We start from the raw sequence: 19,089 nt of genomic DNA, 5'->3' as shown, positions 1-19,089 counted from the left end.
CAACTTTACTAAACCTTTTAAAATTTCTTTACATATATACATATATATCTTGTCATTGTCTCATTCTATTTATTCCTAGGCATTTTCTTGTTTCTTACTATTATGCCTGGTACTCTTTGTAATACATTTCTTTTTTTTTTTTTAAGATTTTATTTATTTATTTGACAGAGAACACAAGTAGGCAGAGAGGCAGGCAGAGAGAGAGGAGGAAGCAGGCTCCCTGCTGAGCAGAGAGCCCGATGCGGGACTCGATCCCAGGACCCTGAGATCATGACCTGAGCCGAAGGCAGAGGCTTAACCCACTGAGCCACCCAGGCGCCCTCTTTTTTTTTTTTTTAAAGATTTTATTTATTTATTTGACAGAGAGAAATCACAAGTAGGCAGAGAGGCAGGCAGAGAGAGAGAGGGAAACAGGCTCCCTGCTGAGCAGAGAGCCTGATGTGGGACTCGATCCCAGGACCCTGAGATCATGACCTGAGCCGAAGGCAGCGGCTTAACCCACTGAGCCACCCAGGCGCCCCTTTGTAATACATTTCTATAACAAATATAAAAGACTCATATCTAGGCACCTTACTGAACAATTTCATGATTTTCTGGATATTTTAAGATGTTGGTTCTTTAGGTAGACAATTCATCTGTGAATAATCAAAATGTGATCTCTTTTATCTCTCTTTTAAAACTCTTTTATCTTTTCCTTTGACTAGGGATTCCAAAACACAGTTGAGTATAAACCATGGTAGTAGGAATTCTTGTATTTATATTGGTGTTTTAATATTTGCTTTCAGTGTCTGATATAAGAGCTCCTCTCTGTTGCCTCAGGTATACCTTGGAAAGCTTTGCTTGATTTCTAAAGAGACCGTTGGTGAACAGGTGGGTACACATTCGAGGCAGGTGTGGGCATTGTCTCGTCTCGAAGTGCCAAAGAGTGGCAGAGATTCCCTCTTCAGCCTTGGGAGTTCCAACCTGCCGGTCTCTGTTGTCTTTGCAGTGTTGCTGCTTTTATCTCCATGACAAAGTTTATTTTTATGACCTTAAATTCTTGTGGTTTAGTCCTGTATCATCTTAGGTTAGCCTCTGTGTTAAGAGTTGAGCAGAGTGGGAGATGTTACGTCCAGAAGCCTTAGAGCTTTGCTGGAATTGCTCTTAGGCCTGTGTCTCCCACAGAACAACTTGACAAAAGAAGAATGGGATGGAGGTCCTGCAATGCCTGGGGGTATTTCTGCTGCTGCAGACCCTCGAATCTTTCTTCTAGAAAGTTGAGGTGGGGGTGGGGCCTCACTGGTGCTGTGTTTAGCAAGGAACAGGACAGTACAGACCAGGAAGTGATTTCTCAAGGTCGTTCAGCTTCCCTTCTCACAGGCAAATTACTTTTAATATACAGCTTTTAGGGTTCTATTGATTTTTCAGGAGCTTTTTTTTTTTTTTAAGATTTTATTTATTTATTTGACAGGCAGAGATCACAAATAGGCAGAGAGAGAGAGAGGAGGAAGCAGGCTCCCTGCTGAGCAGAGAGCAGGATGTGGGGCTCGATCCCAGGACCCTGGGATCATGCCCTGAAGGCAGAGGTTTAACCCACTGAGCACCCAGGCACCCCTCAGGAGCATATTTTTAATGCATATCAAAGAATAACTAAAAGTTCTTTGTGTTAAGGGAAGCTCACTCCTATTTTTAGTTTTCTAACTAGTGTTATGTTTTTAATTTTTTTTTAATATAATGGCTGTTTAATTCATTGAAGGCTTCTTTAGCATTGAATCCAAGTGATTAGATTGGGTTTTTCTCTTTTAAACAATTCATAATCATCTATTAATGTTCTGCCACTCCCGTGTTTGGGAATGAAATCTTTTGGCTTAAGGTTTAGAATTCTTTTCATACCCTACCCTGTTCAGATTCCTATTAAGTTGCATTGACTGCATTATTATTAATACTAGCCTTTGTTAAGCACTTACTCTGTGCCAGGCTCTGAGGGAAACACTGTGCTTGTCATCTCATTTAATCTTTTGAACAACATTATGAGAATGCTCTTATAGACAAGGAAGCAGAGGCACAAAGATTTCAAATAACTTGGTTAATGTTGCACAGCTGTGAGAATTTATCAGGTTTGCTATTTGAACTCAGCTCATTTTGACCCCCAAACCAAACTGTGATCAGAAAAATGTTTAGTGGGACGCCTGGGTGGCTCAGTTGGTTAAGCAGCTGCCTTCGGCTCAGGTCATGATCCCAGCGTCCTGGGATCGAGTCCCACATCGGGCTCCTTGCTCCACGGGGAGCCTGCTTCTCCCTCTGCCTCTGCCTTCCACTCTGTCTGCCTGTGCTCGCTCTCGCTCGCTCTCTCTCTCTCTGACAAATAAATAAAATCTTAAAAAAAAAAAAAAGAAAAATGTTTAGTGACATAAGGGAGATGGCATATGACTTGATTTTATGGTTAATATCATCAAACTGTCACAGCCAAATTCATCAGTTCCTAGGATAGGGATATGCCAGTCATTGGAAGTAGATTCTTCTGCTTGTCAGTCAGGGTGCCCCTTTCATAGAAGGATCTGGAGAGACAAGAGACAGTTTTTGCCTCTACAAATTCATCTCATTTGGATGCCATGGAAAACTGTCCTCCCTCTTTAGACAAGTTCTTGAGGGTCCTATGCTGTCAGCTCATGTACCCCATTTAGATGGTCTTATAATAGAGACGGAAGGAAGGGGGAGAATGGATTGTTCAAGAAGAGTAAGAGGAGAGAACACCCACACACCGATTAAGTGTAAGGCGAGTACAGAAGTGGCCCTGATACTTTCTCATTCTGTTTCTGCTTATTCAGATAATTGATAGCAGGAAAAAAGCTACATACTGTCTTTTCTGTCTTTCCTGTATCTATACAGAGATATGGAATCAAGATCCAGGGAATTCACAGTTGTCTTTAGTCTCTGTTCTCAAAGACAGTAGGGAACAATATCTGTTGTCCTGACTTCACCCCATCTCCAGTGGTCTGTGACAGATGCTCAGGTTTGAATGACATTGGTATTGCCTTATTCTTGCGTGTTTTTTTCCTCAGAACCAGAACATCTAGCCAGTGCTGCATTCCTTAACATCCCCTACCCATTCTCCAGCGCACTCACAGCTCAGATCACTACTTGAATCCCCGAAAATTCCCTCTTTGAATTTGAGCCTCTTATCTTTTCCTATATTTTAATTTTTGAAGAGTTTATTTATTCTTGCTGTGACAGAAGAGAGACACAGTGAGAGAGGGAACACAAGCGGTGGGGGGTGGGGTGGGAGAGGGGGAACCAGGCTTTCTGCTGAGCAGGGAGCTCAATGTGGGGCTCCATCCCAGGACCCAGGGATCATGACCGGAGCCGAAGACAGATGCTTCACTAACTGATAAAGGTGCCCTTATCTTTTCTTGTAAACCTGTTCTCCACCTGTGGTAGGCAGGTATGTGTCCTAATTTCCAAAACCTGTTAGGTTACACAGCAAAGTCGCATTAAAGTTACAGATGGAATTAAGGTTCCTTAATCAATTGAATTTAAGGGCGCATCCTGGATTATCCAGGGTGCCCGGTATAAACCCAAAGGTCCTTAAAAGTGAAAGAGCAGCAGAAGGGGAGGAAGAGCTAGAGAAGTGGCACGTGGGAGGACTCTGCTGGGTGTTGCTGGGCAGGTGGAGAAAGGGACCTTGAGCCAGCAAAAGCAGCCTACTTGTAGGAGTTGGAGGAGGCAAGGACATTAGTCTTTCCCTGGGACCTCCAGACACTGATTTTAGCCCACTGAGACCCATGTCAGACTTGGAACCTACTAAATCTGGGTTTATTTTGAATGCGGAGGCACCTCATTTGCGGTAATAGAGTAGCAGTAGGGCAGGAAGACGTCAGGCCACTCTCCTCGCTGCAGTGTCTCAGGCCTCCTCACCTGCTGCTGCCCTGCGCGCATGCCTGACACCCCCCAGGTCGCTCTGGCGGCATGCGGTTTGCTTCCTCCACACCTCACCCGTCACTCAGCCCCCCTCCCCCTGCCGGGAACCCCTCCTGCTGCGTGCAGTCGTCATGTGTCGTTGAAACCTTAGTAATTCATCCAAATTTCACAATCCCTTAAGCTCCCAAGCCTGTCTGTGGCCCGTTTCACTTTAGCCAAAGGCCTTCTCCCTGCTTTACCGAGAGGGTTAACATCACCTGTCTCGCAATCTTTCCCCTTTTCGCGGCCGGAACTGTGTGGCCTTCCGGGGATCCATTTGCAGGTGTTCCTTTCTCCTCCTCAGTGCGGCGGCGTGTGACGCGGTCAGCATGATCTTCCTGTAGCTTCTCTCCACGTGTGCTCCCCGCTTCTACACCCCACTCCCCGGAGCCGCCCTTCGCTCCACTCCCCACGTCTAAGCTTTCCTTAGGGTCTGGCCTCAAACCTCAGGTTCTCTAAGAATGCATTCCTGCAGCAGCTGTAACACCGACAAGACTTCACAGACCACGCGGCAAAGGATTGCTTCACATCCAGCCTTCGCGCCCCTGTGGGCCCTGGACAGTCTCCTGAATGCCCACTGCGTTTAGCCCCAGTACTCGGGGAGAGAGGAGTCTACTTTCAAGAAACTTCTGTCTAGGGACACGTGGGTGGCTCAGTTGGTTGGGCCGCTGCCTTAGGCTGGGTCGTGATCCCGGGGTCCTGGGATCTGGAATCGAGTTTCCCATCAGGCTCCTTGCTCGGCAGGGGCCTGCTTCTCTTGCTGCCTCTGCCAGACACTCTGCCTACTTGTGTGTACTCTCTCTAACTTTTTCTCTCTCTGACAAATAAATAAATGAAATCTTTTAAGAAAAAGAAAGAAAAAAAGAAAGAAAAGAAAAGAAACATGTCTAGAATCTCAGATGCATGGGCTGGCAGCCTTGTGTTGGGGACACTCCCGGCCCTCCTCTGGGGTGGGAGGGAAGAGGCAGGATGGGGGGCCAGGCAGGTAGCCCCACATCTGCAATTTATGAGAAATGAGACGGGAGGGGCTAGGGACCTGCATTTCTCTCCTCTAGGGGTCTTGTCAGTTTTGTCAAAGTTCTTCCTTACTGGGCTCTGAAGAGTTTTTGTTTTCCTGAGGCGGGGCAGGCCGGAGGTTCAGCTGCTTTGCTCTTATAGTTTCTGAGGAACATCTGGCCAGGTCTCCCCTCCAGCAGTAAATACTATTCCATCATTTGCTCCAGGTTCTCCTGAGCAGAGGAGGGTCTGAATGTGTGTAGATATAAGGGTCTGAGGAGGCTGACGCTGGACGTGACACTGGGAGAGTCCTCCGTCCTTGTAGGTAGTGACGGGCCCTCCCCAGAAACCCTGGAGATGGAGCCCCATCCTGCCTCAAGGCCGAGTAGTCCTTGCCCAAGGCCGCTGCTGTCTCTTCTCAGCTCTCCTTAGGGTGGGAAACCTCTCCAGGGCTTCATGGGCTATGTGCTGCAGAGCTTGTCTAGGTGAGGTATGCAGGCCTTCACTTACGGACACACGCACTGGCCATCTTTAAAACTTAACCACCAGCCCCCCCGCAAAAAAACCCTAGGAAGCAGTATGAACCTTCACCCTGTGCTGTTACAAAAAGAAAAAGATTATGTGAGACAGAGAGAAAGCGAGCGCAGGGTGAGGAGCAGAGGGAGAAGCAGACAACCTACCGAGCAGGGAGCCCGATGCGGAACTGGATCCGAGGTCCCTGAGTTTGCGACCTGGGCCGAAGGCTGACTGAGCCACCCAGACACCCTGCCTTGTGCTGTTACGCTGTGAAAAGACAATTGAATTAGGTCCTTGGAATCAGACAGTTCTTTGCTGTCTGTATTGAGTCCGTTGTAAAAATGGCTTGTGGCTTTGATAGGTTCATATGATATTCCTGGTGCGATGTTCTGTCAGTGACGATGTTGCCAGTAATCCAACTTGTCGGGTTCATTGACCTGTATTGAGAACTTCGTTCGATCATACATTCTGGGTATCATATTAAGGCACAAGACGTCCAAAGATGGATAGACATCATGGTCCTTACCTCCAGAGTTTCAAAATCTTAGATTCTGGAGGGAAGGCTTTTTTCCCTCTCCTTTATTTATAATGTTACTATGTTTGACATTTTTCTGGCCTACCCACCTGTGACAAAGGAAAAGTAATTTTTGTACTAATTCAGGTATTCATGTTTACTTTATCCTAAAAGGTTCAGCAAGCACCTGTTTTTCTTTTGCAGCTGAGCAGTATGGAAACTCATGGTTTGGTGGCTAACAGGGATCCACTGGGACCAGAAATAATTATGCACAGTTGATGTGCAGGCGTGGACTGGAAGCTGCCACAGACGGGAAGGGAATAGGTTCTAGAAATGGGAAGCGCTTACAAAAGGGTAGGAAGGGTCTGTTCTGAAAGCAGGAGTAGCTACAGTGACAGCTGTTTGTCGTGACAAGAGAAGGGTAGGAGTGTGAGCCAGAGAGTAGGGCTGACATATTAAAAGGACGGAATACCGGATCGTAAGGGTCGTAAAGTACTATGATTGGGTTTTCCATCGGACTGTGTAAATTCTCCCTCCCTATAGAATCCAGAGATCTGGAGCTCTAAGAAAACGCTCTCTGTCTCATCCTCCTAAAGTAATCGACATGTGGCCACCTGAGGGTAGGGGGGTCACTTTCTTTCTAGTCTGGAGGAATTTCCGGAGTCTCTTTGGTTCTATAAAAGGATCCAGTTGAACATAGAAATGACTGGAAAGAACTCTAATGACAGCACCTCTTCCTTTTTTCTTGGTTTTTAGTATTAATATAAAGGAAATATTTATTTTTTTTTAAAGATTTTATTTATTTACTTGAGAGAGAGACAGTGAGAGAGAGCATGAATGAGGAGAAGGTCAGAGAGAGAAGCAGACTCCCCATGGAGCTGGGAGTCCGATGCGGGACTCGATCCCGGGACTCCAGGATCATGACCTGAGCCGAAGGCAGTCGTCCAACCAACTGAGCCACCCAGGCATCCCAAAGGAAATATTTAAAAGGCAGATCAGTACCACATGAATTAACTCTTTCATGCTGCTGTATTACCTTCCAGTTCTCAGTAAACTTCTATTTATCATGTGGATGTGGTGATCTTGTTGATCCACCTGTACGTGGGACGTTGTAGGACCCCTGATGTAGAGCACAGAGCTAATCTTAGTTCATAGCAGATCATCACCGGCCGAGCTGGGCTCCTCGTTATTTATTCATTAATTTCCTTGTATCCTCATTCCTCCCTCCCATTTCTTTCCTGACCGTACACATCCTGCTGTGTTTGGTATATAGACTTGTATTTGGACGTGACCTTGAAAAATGTGTACTTCCTTTGTGTGCCTCACACAAAGTTTTAAGTATACCTGTTTTAAGTATACCTTATGGTATTGTTCTGTATATCCCCTTCTTTTTCTCTCATGTAAACACACGACAGTGTATACTTCTGGCTTGTTATTTCTAATTACTGCCTAGAATTCCAGAGCATTTCTACTAAATTTTGCTTACCCTCCAGCTTCCTGCTGCCACCGATGAGGCTGTTCAGTACATCCTCCAGCAAGTGACTTTCTGATATCTATAAAGTATATACCTCCTGGGAGAGGATGGATGTCTGTCCGATTGCTGAGTCGTAAGGAAGGGCTGTACAGATTTTATTTGCTGCAATGGTTATACCAGCTTACATTCCTACTAGCAGTTCACATCTCCACCAACACTAAAATTATCCAACTTTCTGATTTTTGCCATGCTAATAGCTGGGAAATGATACCTCATTTTAGTTTGCTTTTAGTTTGCATTTTTCTGGTCACGTACAGGTTAGAGCATCTTTTCATGTCTTTAATTCAGTTGTATATTTCTTTGTCACTTAAATTGTTATCCTTTACAATATGTCTCTCTGGTTTTCAATATCTGGGCTGATTATATAAGGATGTGTTTAACCATGAGAATTAATTTAAATCATAATGCAGCTGCTAAACCTTAGGTTGACCTATTTTGACCTATAAAAACGGTAAAGTCTGTGGCCCAACTTACAATATGTTGTTGGGCATATTGGTCTTCCCAGATTTTCACTATTATAAATAATACTGCACAAATCATATGTTACGATATATGGTAGTTTTCCTCTTTGGATTTTTTGCTTAGGATAAATCCCTAAGGGAAAGATTACTGAATCAAAGAATGAACATTTCTATGGCTGTTGGTACATATTGACAAATTGCTTTCTAAAAGGGCTGGAAATCCTTGTGCACTCTTGTTGGGAATGTAAATTGGTGCAACCACTGTAGAAAACAGTATGGAGCTTCCTTAAGAAATTAAAAGTAGAGGGACGCCTGGGTGGCTCAGTGGGTTAAGCAGCTGCCTTCGGCTCAGGTCATGATCCCAGCGTCCTGGGATCGAGTCCCACATCGGGCTCCTTGCTCGGGAGGGAACCTGCTTCTCCCTCTGCCTCTGCCTGCCATTCTGTCTGCCTGTGCTCCTCGCTCTCCCCCCACCTCTAATAAATAAATAAAATCTTTGAAAAAAAAAAAAAGAAATTAAAAGTAGAAATACCAGATGATCCAGTAATTCCATTACTGAGTATTTACTCAAAGAAAATGAAAACACTAAGTCAAAAAAATACATTGTAGCACTATTTATAATAGCCAAGATATGGAAGCAGCCCAAGTATCCACTGATAGATGAATGGATAAAGATGTGACTGTGTCATACACACACACACGCACACACACATACAGGGCAAGAGAGATACAGAGTGTGTGCGTGTGTGTGTGTGTACGTGTATGTATAATATTACTTAGCCATAAAAAGTAATGCAATCTTGCCATTTGTGACAACATGGATAGACCTAGAGGGTATTATGCTAAGTGCAGTAAGTCAGACAGAGAAAAACAAATACCATATGATTCCACTTATATGTGGAATCTTAAGAAACAAATAAACAAATGAAACAGACTCTTAAATACAGAGAACAAATCAGTAGTTCCCAGAGGGGAGGTAGGGAGGGTGGGTGAAATAGTTGAAAGGGATTAAGAGGTACAAACTTCCAGGTATAAGATAAATAAGTCACGGAAATGAAAAGAACAACATAAGTAATATAATCAGTAATAGTGTAATAACATTGTATGGTGAGCATTGAGTAATAATTGAGTAACTGTTGATCCACTGTTATTTTAATTATACTTCATAATGAAAAAACAAAAAATAAAAGGATGGGATTGATTTACATGATGCTTCATGTATATCATAAGTATATTAGTTTAACGGTATCATTATATATTATCATTTAAACCATTACATTAGTAACTATAAAACATTGCCTCATTGTTATTTGTACTATTTGATTATAGTTAACATAAATCATTTATTCAAGTGTTCATTGATAAATAGTGTTTTTTTTTTAAGAGTATGTTCTATTTGTGCCTGTAGTCCATTTTTCTAGTTGTGTCTTTTTTTTTTTTTTTTTTCAGTCAGTTTGAAATTGTTGTGTTGTGGGTATTTTGTTTTTTGGTTTTTTTTTTTAAGATTTAATTTTTAAATAATCTCTATACTCACTGTGGGGCTTGAACTTTCAACCCTGAGAGCAGAGTCTCATGCTCTACCAACTGAGCCAGCCAAACATCCTGAAAGTGGGTTTAATTTATTTTTAAAGATTTTATTTTTATTTATTTATTTATTTATTTATTTGAGAGAGAATGAGAGGAGACCATTGAGGGGTGAGGGTCAGAGGGAGAAGCAGACTCTCCACAGAACAGGGAGCCTGACTCGGGACTCGATCCCGGGACTCCAGGATCATGACCTGAGCCGAAGGCAGTCTCCCAGCCAGCTGAGCCACCCAGAGGCCCCTTGAAAGTGGGTTTTAATGTACTGTAGATTACCCTATCCTCGATCCCTGAAAATGAAATTATTCATTTATATACATTTTATTCTTCAGATGACAATCAAAACAAAACACATGATAAAAAAGAGAAGAAGATGGTGGTTCAGAAGCCCCACGGTACTATGGAATATACTGTAAGTATAAACAGGAGGTGTGAACATTTGTTAATACCACTGGATTTGCATGATGTTTCCCCACGACACATCCTGGCCCTTAGCTGCATTCCTCTTGTGTGCCCATTAATTAATGAAGCTTTTTAAGACCTGTTCTAAGTCATTTCTCTTCCCTCCATATTCTCTCTCTAGGCAGTGTCATGTGAACCTGTAACTTGCATTATCTTTGCTATGCCAACAGTGGCCAACTTTAGGTCTCATCCCATCCATGCCTTCTGAGTTCCAGAACCAGAGTCATTTGCCTGCTTATCATATCCATTTAGATCTCCGGGCTTGGGTTTTTTTTTTTTTTTTTTTTTTTTTTTTTCCCAAGAAGCAGTGGCTCCATCAGCCACCCATTTCTACAATCAGAACTTCATCCTTGACATCTTCTTCCCATGACTCTCCATGTTCATTCTTATCCCTGTGACCATTCAGCCAGATCCCTTTATTTTACCTCTCATAGATTCATGTTCCTTTACAAATTTGTCTCAGTTTACTGATTCACTAATGTGATTGTTACTTTATTTTTTTTTTTTTAAGATTTTATTTATTTATTTGAGAGACAGCAAGGGCAGGAACACAAGCAGGGGGAGTGGGAGAGGGAGATGCAGGCTTCCCGCTGAGCAGGGAGCCCGATGTGAGGCTCAATCCTAGGACCCTGGGATCATGACCTGAGCTGAAGGCAGAGGCTCAACAACTGAGCCACCCAGGTGCCCCGTGATTATTATTTTAATGTCTGTCTTGTGCCTTAATTCATGGACCTATGGGGAAAGACCACTTTTTGGTCACCATTGTATTTCTGGGGCTTGCAAGGTATAGGCTTCCATATTGTTGAATCAGGAGATGAATAATGCTGTGCATGTGTGTATGTGCCGTGTATGCCTCTCTCTCCTGCAGCGTGAACTCCTGGAGTCCAGGAGCTGCGTGCATTTATCCCAGCTCTGCTACAAAGTGAACACTCGGGTCTAGATTTATTTTAATTCACTATGAAGGAGCATGGTTGAGGCGTGTTCTCTGACTGCTAACAAGAAATGAAGTGCTGTCGCCATTGCCTGGTTGTGATTTTCTCATGTGTATGTTTTTCTACTCATTACTCATATGCTGTGCCAGGCTCTCTGTACGGTGAGCAGCAAGACTTGATCCTTCCCTGGCATTTCTTCTGGAATGCTGAGTTATCTCCAAGCCCTTCTAGAGTCACACAGGAGAGCTGGGCACAGGCATTTCATGCTCCGTGTTCTATGAATGTGTACAGCCATCTTTCTGGGGGTTAGAGGACTAGGCCTTTCTGGAAGGGATTTGAGGTGATTTTTTTATTTCACTTTGCCATGGTCTACAATATTTTTTTGATCCCCATAACACCTTGCACAGTGCCTAACCTCCTAGTAGGTACTCAAAAAGTATTGGATTATTTATCATTAGTAACGGTATAAAATCCAAAGCCATGTGTGTATCCAGCAGTATCATTCCCAAGCCCCCCAAAGAAATGAGACGTGTCATTGGCTAGGAGATGCTTCACAAAGTATATACTAACTGCTGCAGCGAGGACACACGGCAACGCCCATGTTACTTAAAGAAACAAGGGATCAGATTCGTAATGCAGCGATGCCTTCCTGTTTGATTGACAGGTTATGGGATTGGTTTTACTTGGCAAGTTATTTTTTGTACTTGTCATTGGAAATAAAAGGGGATTCATAACTTCGTGTTTAGAGAACCATGAGAACCACTTACTGGATTGCTTATTTTGCTCCAGAGCTGTGGATGTTCATGGTAGAGCATTTGACTGCAGAGAGCTGTGGATGTTCGAACATCTGTTCAGTTTTGGTTTTGTCTGTTTGTTCATTTATTTTGGGGTTTTTTTTGCATCCGTTTAGTTTTAAACATTTAATGATTCCAGTGTCTGTCCTAGGGTCTATGGCTTGCTTCTCTATTTATGTCTTATCCATATGTAATAACTCCAGATTGTTAATGTTTTTCTCCTTCCTTGAACTCCCTAACCAGTATATTCTACAAGTGTTTTCTTAAAAATATGAAGCCAATTTTTTGATCACTTGGCATGAAGTAAGTGCTGTGAAGCAGGAATTATAACTATCTTTTTGATGGAGGAAGAAGCTGAAGCACATAGAAGTTAAAAGCAAGTGACCCAAGGTCACACAGTCGCAGATTCACAATTCAGATCCAACAGTCTGGCTCTAATTTCCATTCTCAGTGTGTCTTGTACTGACTCCTATACCCTGAAAACTCCTAGATTTGAAAATATTATATAAATATCTAATAATGAAAAAATAATACATACTTTAAAACATTTTTTTTTTTTTTTACACTTTTGGTAAGGCTGATTTTGCCCAGAGTAGAAGTAGGGGCATATGTTGTTAAATTTTCAATGACTTTTTAAAAATACTGACTTGTCCCAGAAATGCTTCAAGGTCATTCTGGTTGTCATCTGTAACTGTGAATTTGATTAGTCTGAGACCGTTCATCAGGTTAGGGGTTTTTGATGCTCAGATTGGTAGTGAGTTTCATTCTCCATCTGCATCTTCCCTGGTCCACGACCTGCCATCCCTGCCTCCCGTTGCTGCCTCATTCAGGGCTTACCTGGGGAAGCCAGTTTTGCATTATCAGTACAGCCATGGGTCTTGAACCGGGATTGTAGATGGGAACTTCTTAGTGAGGCACACCAGAGTGGCATCCCACTAACAAGTTCCATGCAGTGACCCTAGACAAGGAGTTTGGGATATTGACCTGCCCAGAGGCAGCAGACTTTTTTGGGTGGAGCTATTTACTGTGAAGTTTCCCATCATCTCATTGCCCTCTCTAGGTCCGTTTCCTCCCTATTAGCAAAGGAAAGAAACCTCCATCTGGGGGTGTGTATCACAGGTTTCATAGATTTAGATAACCTTAATTGGCTGACCAAGAGAAGCTGTCATTTTAATGACTGAACAATGATGGATAGCTAATCTGAATTTCTTTCCCATTTCTTTGCCTTCCATTGTATTCATTTGTCAAATGTTTGAGTACTATTCTGTGTGTTGGGCACTGTGCTGACACTGGGGAAGTCAGCCATTAACCAGTCACTCTCTAGGAGCCTTTAGAGTAGCGAAGAGTAGCGAAGAGGCTGGCAAGAGACAGCATTGAGAATAGAGAAAGCTCTGACTTCCCTTTTGGGTAGGTACTGTGTCTGCACTTTATTTCTTCTCTACTTAACAGTTTTGTATTGTATCTCATGGACTTGTACTCCATATAAGAAGTTGTGCCAAAGTAGGTGTAGAAATCTAATTAGTGGACACTGAAATTTGAAGATAAGCCCAGAAATGAACTGATTTAAGACCTCGCTCTTCCATGGTTTCATTAAGACTTGAGACACTACTCACTTTCTTTTTCAGGATATTTCTGGCTAGAACTACTTTTCATTCACTCATATTGCAAATAGATGAATGTTGGCCTACTACAAGGAAGGGTTTTTGGGTTTTTTTGTTTTTGTTTTTGCTTTATATTTTGAATCTTGTTTGTCTGATTATTCTAGGCTGGAAGCCAGGACACCCTAAACTCCATAGCCCTGAAGTTTAACATCACTCCCAATAAATTAGTGGAACTGAATAAACTTTTCACACACACTATTGTTCCAGGCCAGGTAATTCTTTTCTTATTGGATATTACTTTTTAGGAATTTTGCATTTATCGTTAACGCCATTTTTAATGCTTCACTGTTAGTGTCACAGGATCCGCATTGGTGATAATGTGCATTGGTTCCATCTTTCCCTTGGATCAAGAACTCAAAAAGCATTCTGGAACCGAGGAACTGTGTTCCTCATTTTGCATTTGCAAATGATTAACACAGTTTACTTAATCATTAGTGTATGTTGTGGATGTTCTCTATGGCAGCAAGAGAAGTTAAATTTGACTTTTTCTTCTGTAGAATATAACTCAAATGTTCCTAGAATGTTTAATTTAGAAGTGCAAGTTTCAGTTTATTCTACTCCTGGGATATATAATGACCTTCACTTGATTTTAAATTGGGCAGAATTTTGGGGTACCAGGGTAGCTCTGTCAATTAAGCATCCAACTCTTGATCTCAGCTTAGGTCTTGATTTCAGGGGTCATGAGTTCAAGCCCTGCGATGGGCTTCACACGGAACATGGAACCTACTTAAAATATCTAACTAACTAAATAAGATAGAATTTTGTCATTTTTGTCTTGATTTGATACCCGAAAAAAATGGTCGATCAGCCCAAAGCAGAGAAATTCAGTAGGACTATCAAGTAAAAGCTACACGATTTTTTCCCCAGGTTTTTTTTTGTTTTTTTTTTTAAAGATTTTATTTATTTATTTGACAGAGAGATCACAAGTAGGCAGAGAGGCAGGCAGAGAGAGAGGAGGAAGCAGGCTCCCTGCTGAGCAGAGAGTCTGATGCGGGACTCGAACCCAGGACCCTGAGATCATGACGTGAGCCGAAGGCAGCAGCTTAACCCACTGAGCCACCCAGGCGCCCCTCCCCAGGTTTTTAATGCTGTATTTATTAAACCAAATGAAATTGACTAATTGTGTAATTTTGCCACTGTCAGTTAAACCAGAAAATTCTTTTAGTACCTTCCACATATTTAATAAGATGTTCTTGTATTTCTACTTTAAAACTACATTTAACCGATTAATATAAGTGACCTAGTCTTTGGCAGGTCCTTAACTGAGGCCAAGTTTCCCCTCCCGTCCATAGAACTGTCTGTTTGCTATGAGCACCTGCGGGTTTCATTGCTGACTTCCTTGAGCATCTTTCTGCCCCTCTATGTGATAGTGACATTTGATTTCTTTCAGAATAGATACTGCTACTTTTAAGTACAAGGGCCCCATATGAAGCTAGTAGGACCTAAGTTGGCCAGTTTGTATATGGTGCCTTTACTATTTAGTATTTGGTATTTACTCTTGAGTACTTTTGGTGCTTTTGTATTTAGTATTTAAAAGAGAAATTAGCATAATGCCAAAACCGGGTAACTGAGGGGAAATATGCATTTAAAACTCTTTAAAAATTAATGAAAATTTATCTCTAGGAAAATTAATAGTAGATTTGTCCTTCTTATAATCTGGAGTGCTGCTACATATCAGTGACCTATAGTAGAGTACCTAGGTATATATTTACTAATTTAAGGCCAAAGACTATAGGCAGTAGAATGCAGAAACAAAATTTAAAGTGATTCCTTATTTTTTAACTATGTCCATAAACATAGCCAACTGGAAGTAAAAGGACTGTTTTAATATGCAGATTATAATGGCAAAAATACCCAAAATAGGAGCCCTATAGCTTTATTTCTGACTGGCCTTAGGGTAGCTGCTTGACTTGGGCAAGTCTCTTCCTTCTTGGGACCTCAGTTTTCTAATCCCTGAAATGGGGGGGCACAATATCTCTGATGTGTTTTCTATGATAGCCTTTGCTATGCTGTCTAGCCCCTCATATAACTATACAGTTACATGCTGTTGGCTATCCCAGGACCCAGCTATAATGAGGATTTTGCTAACGAAGGTAAGAAATCAAGAAGAGTGAAATTGAGAGGATTTCAAAAACTGTAGATAATTTTTTGTCTTAGTGCCCAAAAGGGTAAATATTCCTTTCATCTCAGTAGGTCTCATAACTCAAAGCTGGTTTTATCTGCTCTGATTTCAAAAAAGTTGAGACTCATCCTTCTAGAGTTCCAATTTGATGGTCCCCATGAGGTAGGAAAGGAAACTGGTCAGGCTGGGTGAGTACAAGTAAGAGGTGATTTTCAAAGGAATCTGTAACTTACTGAACTGCAGTCTTACTGTAGACCTTTTGTTGTTTAAAAGACCAAGACCATAGCAGACAAACCTTAAATAACTGAGGCCTAAAATTTTTTTGGATATTAGTTTGGATACTTACATCAAATTTCAGGGAAAAAAGTGTACTTTTTCAAGTAGTTTATCTTGAACACACTCAGAAGTTCCCTTGCAGAGACATGGTTGAAGTTGTTTTTATTTTCACTGGGTGGCTTGGCTACACACGCTTAGAAAAATTTCTAAGCTAAAATGATGACAGGCTTGTTTTACAGTAAAGAACGTGATGACCTCATATCCCCCATTTGCCTGTGTGTTGGAGCAGACCTAGCATTATTATTTTTTTTCTTTTTTAGAGAGAGAGAGATCACAAGTAGACAGAGAGGCAGGCAGAGAGGAGGAAGCAGGCTCCCTGCTGAGCAGGGAGCCCGATGCGGGGCTTGATCCCAGGACACTGGGATCATGACCTGAGCTGAAGGCAGAGGCTTAACCCACTGAGCCACCCAGGTGCCCCTAGCATTATTTTCTGAAGTCAGTAGGCAACCTTTACCCCTGCCAGAGTTTCAGGCTCATTTCCATGTGAGGTAGCAGGTGTTTCTACTGAGCTCCCCAACATCCAATGGTCACCTCTGTTTGCACTGCAACAAACTGTGTAAACGCAGGAATTATCTTTTTGGACGTGTAGAACAGGCCGGACAGTAGACTCTCAACCTGTGTTGCCTAACACTTGTCAAGAGCTCAGATACAAAAAAATACTCATGGAGAATTGCTTGGAAGAAATGTCATCTCTTCATTCCTCTGGTCTAGATACGTAAGGTAAGTAGAAGAGCTGTCTACCAAGACCGTGTAATGACAGGCCTCTGTAAGTTGCTCTTATGGAACTCTGCACATTGGCATTTGCCACTGATTCACATTGAAGACGTTGTAAAGAACAGTCCTCCAAAACTGGCTATTGTATGAACTATCACTGTGTCATCAAAGACAAGTAGTTCAGCCTGGGACACTTTTTATGAGAGTAATGAGAAAATACTCAAGAGAAGCTGGCTTTTATCTTATGGTCATTGAGTTCTGCTGACTAATGATGTCCCTCCCTTTGCATTGGTTATTTGGAAACTGAGAACTGTGTTATGGCTCAGCCCTCAATGAGCGGTAATCTTGGAGCACACTAATGAAGCATTAGTCTTCATCTTATTTCTTCCTGATGTTGGCTTCCCTGTCTTTATCATAAAGTATCTTTTGTTGTTGCCTCGCATTTTTCCTAGATTGAAGAGAGGTTTGAATAACTAAAGTTAGAGCGGAGACAAGATGGGAAAGAGTGAATAACAAACACTATTGAGCAGTTGTTACATGATTAGTGCTTATTGTGTTTTGTAACAGAAGTCCTCATTTTAATACCGTATATGATATATGCCAGAATGTCACATGTTTCATTATAAGTGTGCTGAATGACAAGATCATAATGACATTTCAGGAACCAGTACATTTTGCAGAAGGAGGCTATTTTGTACAATTTGGGAGATTTTAATACTTGTTTTTGATAAGCTGACAGCTATAGAAGAGAAAGTATTGAGGTTATTGATAATTACCTTGTACGACTTCCTATACAATGGTCTTACTATGTTAGCACTCAGGGCCCGTTAGCAAGCGTGGATTTGTTCCATTTCTTCCTGATGCAGGTGTTATGTTTAGAAGCATGCATGCTACTCTCTCTCTCTTCCCTGGTACTATTAGTACCCTTCCCCGGAAGCTTCTTTCCTCCCTATTTAAATCTCCCATACTGCTCAAAGTTTCACTTGGGCCCACTTGCTGGCTATGACCTGCCCAGGGTGCTCACCCACTTTGTTCTCCTCTTCTGTGAGCTCCTGAAGTGTCTGTAGGTATGTCCCAGACCTTTTGCACTACACACATTCCTATTGTAGAGCATTGTTTCCTGGATTAGTCTAGAAGTCCCCAAGGTACTTGGGCATTTTGCAAAGGCCACCCAGGTCTTAGCCATGTGCTTAGCATGATACTCTGCAGAGAGCAACTGTTCTAAACACTGCCTAGTGCGTGCCTGCCTGATTCTTCATCCTCAGCTATTCTTTCCCATTTGCAGGTCCTTTTTGTGCCAGATGCCAACTTTCCTTCCAGTACCTTAAGGTTCTCATCATCCAGTCCTGGTGCTACGGTCTCTCCTTCATCATCAGATGCAGAATATGATAAGCTGCCTGTATGTATATCATTTGTGAGCTGACATATTTATCAATCATGTTTTTTGAGTTGTAGAATTTTACATGTTGTTTTTCACAGGTTTTCATCTGAAATGCCCCCAGAGGGGTGGGGATAAGGATTTGTCGTTAGTTGAGAGAATGCATCCCATCAAAAAGAAACCTGTTCACGTTGAAGGTCTCAGAGGCAAAAATGCACACCTCGTTTATGTAAAAGTATGAAGTTAAAGTCTCACTGAGACTGATCGTTTGTTTGTGTGGCTTTTACTCCCTTCTCTAGAGAACTTGAGCCCTGAGTCAAATATGAGTTCCTTCATTTAGGATATTTTCTTAAAAACATTCGATGAGCTGTTTTTACAGTTTCACACATATGCTCGTGTTGTAGTTTAAACCTTAATGCGATTTGGATACTTACTGTATTTGTGATAATTTTTGAAGGACAAAGGATATTTGCCTCTTTTTCATGTTCTTGTTAAATAGAAACAGGTTCCTTACAGGAAATTATTTATGTGCATAATCTGTTTAAACAGTGCTTCTATTTGATTTTGGGGATTTTTGCTTTCTTCAAGGATGCTGACTTAGCAAGAAAGGCCTTAAAACCCATTGAAAGGGTCTTATCATCCACTTCTGAAGAAGATGAGCCAGGCGTGGTAAAATTTCTCAAAATGAATTGCCGATACTTCACCGATGGAAAGGTATATGGCAGTGTAATTTGTTTCCTTCTCTTGGACTCCATGGAAAAATAAAATAGGTTCCCGATTACTCAAGACATTAAAATATCTTTCCCAGAGTTTCATCGTAAGATTTCATAAGTGTCTGTTTGTTTTCACTTGTTGGATGCCTGGCATTTTACTTATTATATGATTCCTTGTGACCTTGGATTTATCATTTCCTCTTTCAGTTCTTGGCCCGTCCATTGCTAGGGAGCCAATATAGTACACACTCGACAGCAAAGACCAGAGTTAGACTCGGTGAATTTAAAATCCAGTTCTGCTACCCACTAGCTCTGAGATCACAAGCATGGTATTAGAGTTGCCTAAGCTTCCATTTTCCTCATCTGTAAAATAGGATCAATAATAAAATTTAATCTTGGGGGTGGTGGGTAATTAAAAGGGATGATCCCTGTAAAGATC

At 41.9% G+C, this 19,089-nt stretch overlaps 1 protein-coding gene across 10 annotated transcripts in view; it reads left to right on the top strand.

The window, feature by feature from the left end:
• The window catches only part of NCOA7 (nuclear receptor coactivator 7), a 160,318-nt gene that overhangs the window by 90,051 nt on the left and 51,178 nt on the right, over window positions 1-19,089 (top strand). For 8 of the 10 annotated variants that reach the window (XR_006602357.1, XR_006602358.1, XM_004740133.3 and 5 more), the window contains 4 exons: window positions 9,871-9,950; window positions 13,492-13,599; window positions 17,845-17,958; window positions 18,526-18,651. Coding sequence is in view for 8 of the 10 variants with exons in the window: in XM_004740133.3 (XP_004740190.1) it covers window positions 9,871-9,950; window positions 13,492-13,599; window positions 17,845-17,958; window positions 18,526-18,651 (428 nt within the window). In the remaining 2 variants the exon portion in view is untranslated. Of the gene's footprint in view, window positions 1-9,870; window positions 9,951-13,491; window positions 13,600-17,844; window positions 17,959-18,005; window positions 18,173-18,525; window positions 18,652-19,089 lie in introns of those variants that run through there. The other 2 variants (XM_045066396.1, XM_004740138.3) reach the window with 2 other exon arrangements.

Source organism: Mustela putorius, unplaced genomic scaffold (genome assembly GCF_011764305.1).
Source record: "Mustela putorius furo isolate JIRA1106 unplaced genomic scaffold, ASM1176430v1.1 tig00003863_pilon_pilon_pilon, whole genome shotgun sequence".
In the NCBI taxonomy this organism is placed as follows: domain Eukaryota; kingdom Metazoa; phylum Chordata; class Mammalia; order Carnivora; family Mustelidae; genus Mustela; species Mustela putorius.
The sequence above is the reverse complement of the archived record's forward strand: the minus strand, read 5'-3'. Positions and strand labels throughout refer to the sequence as shown.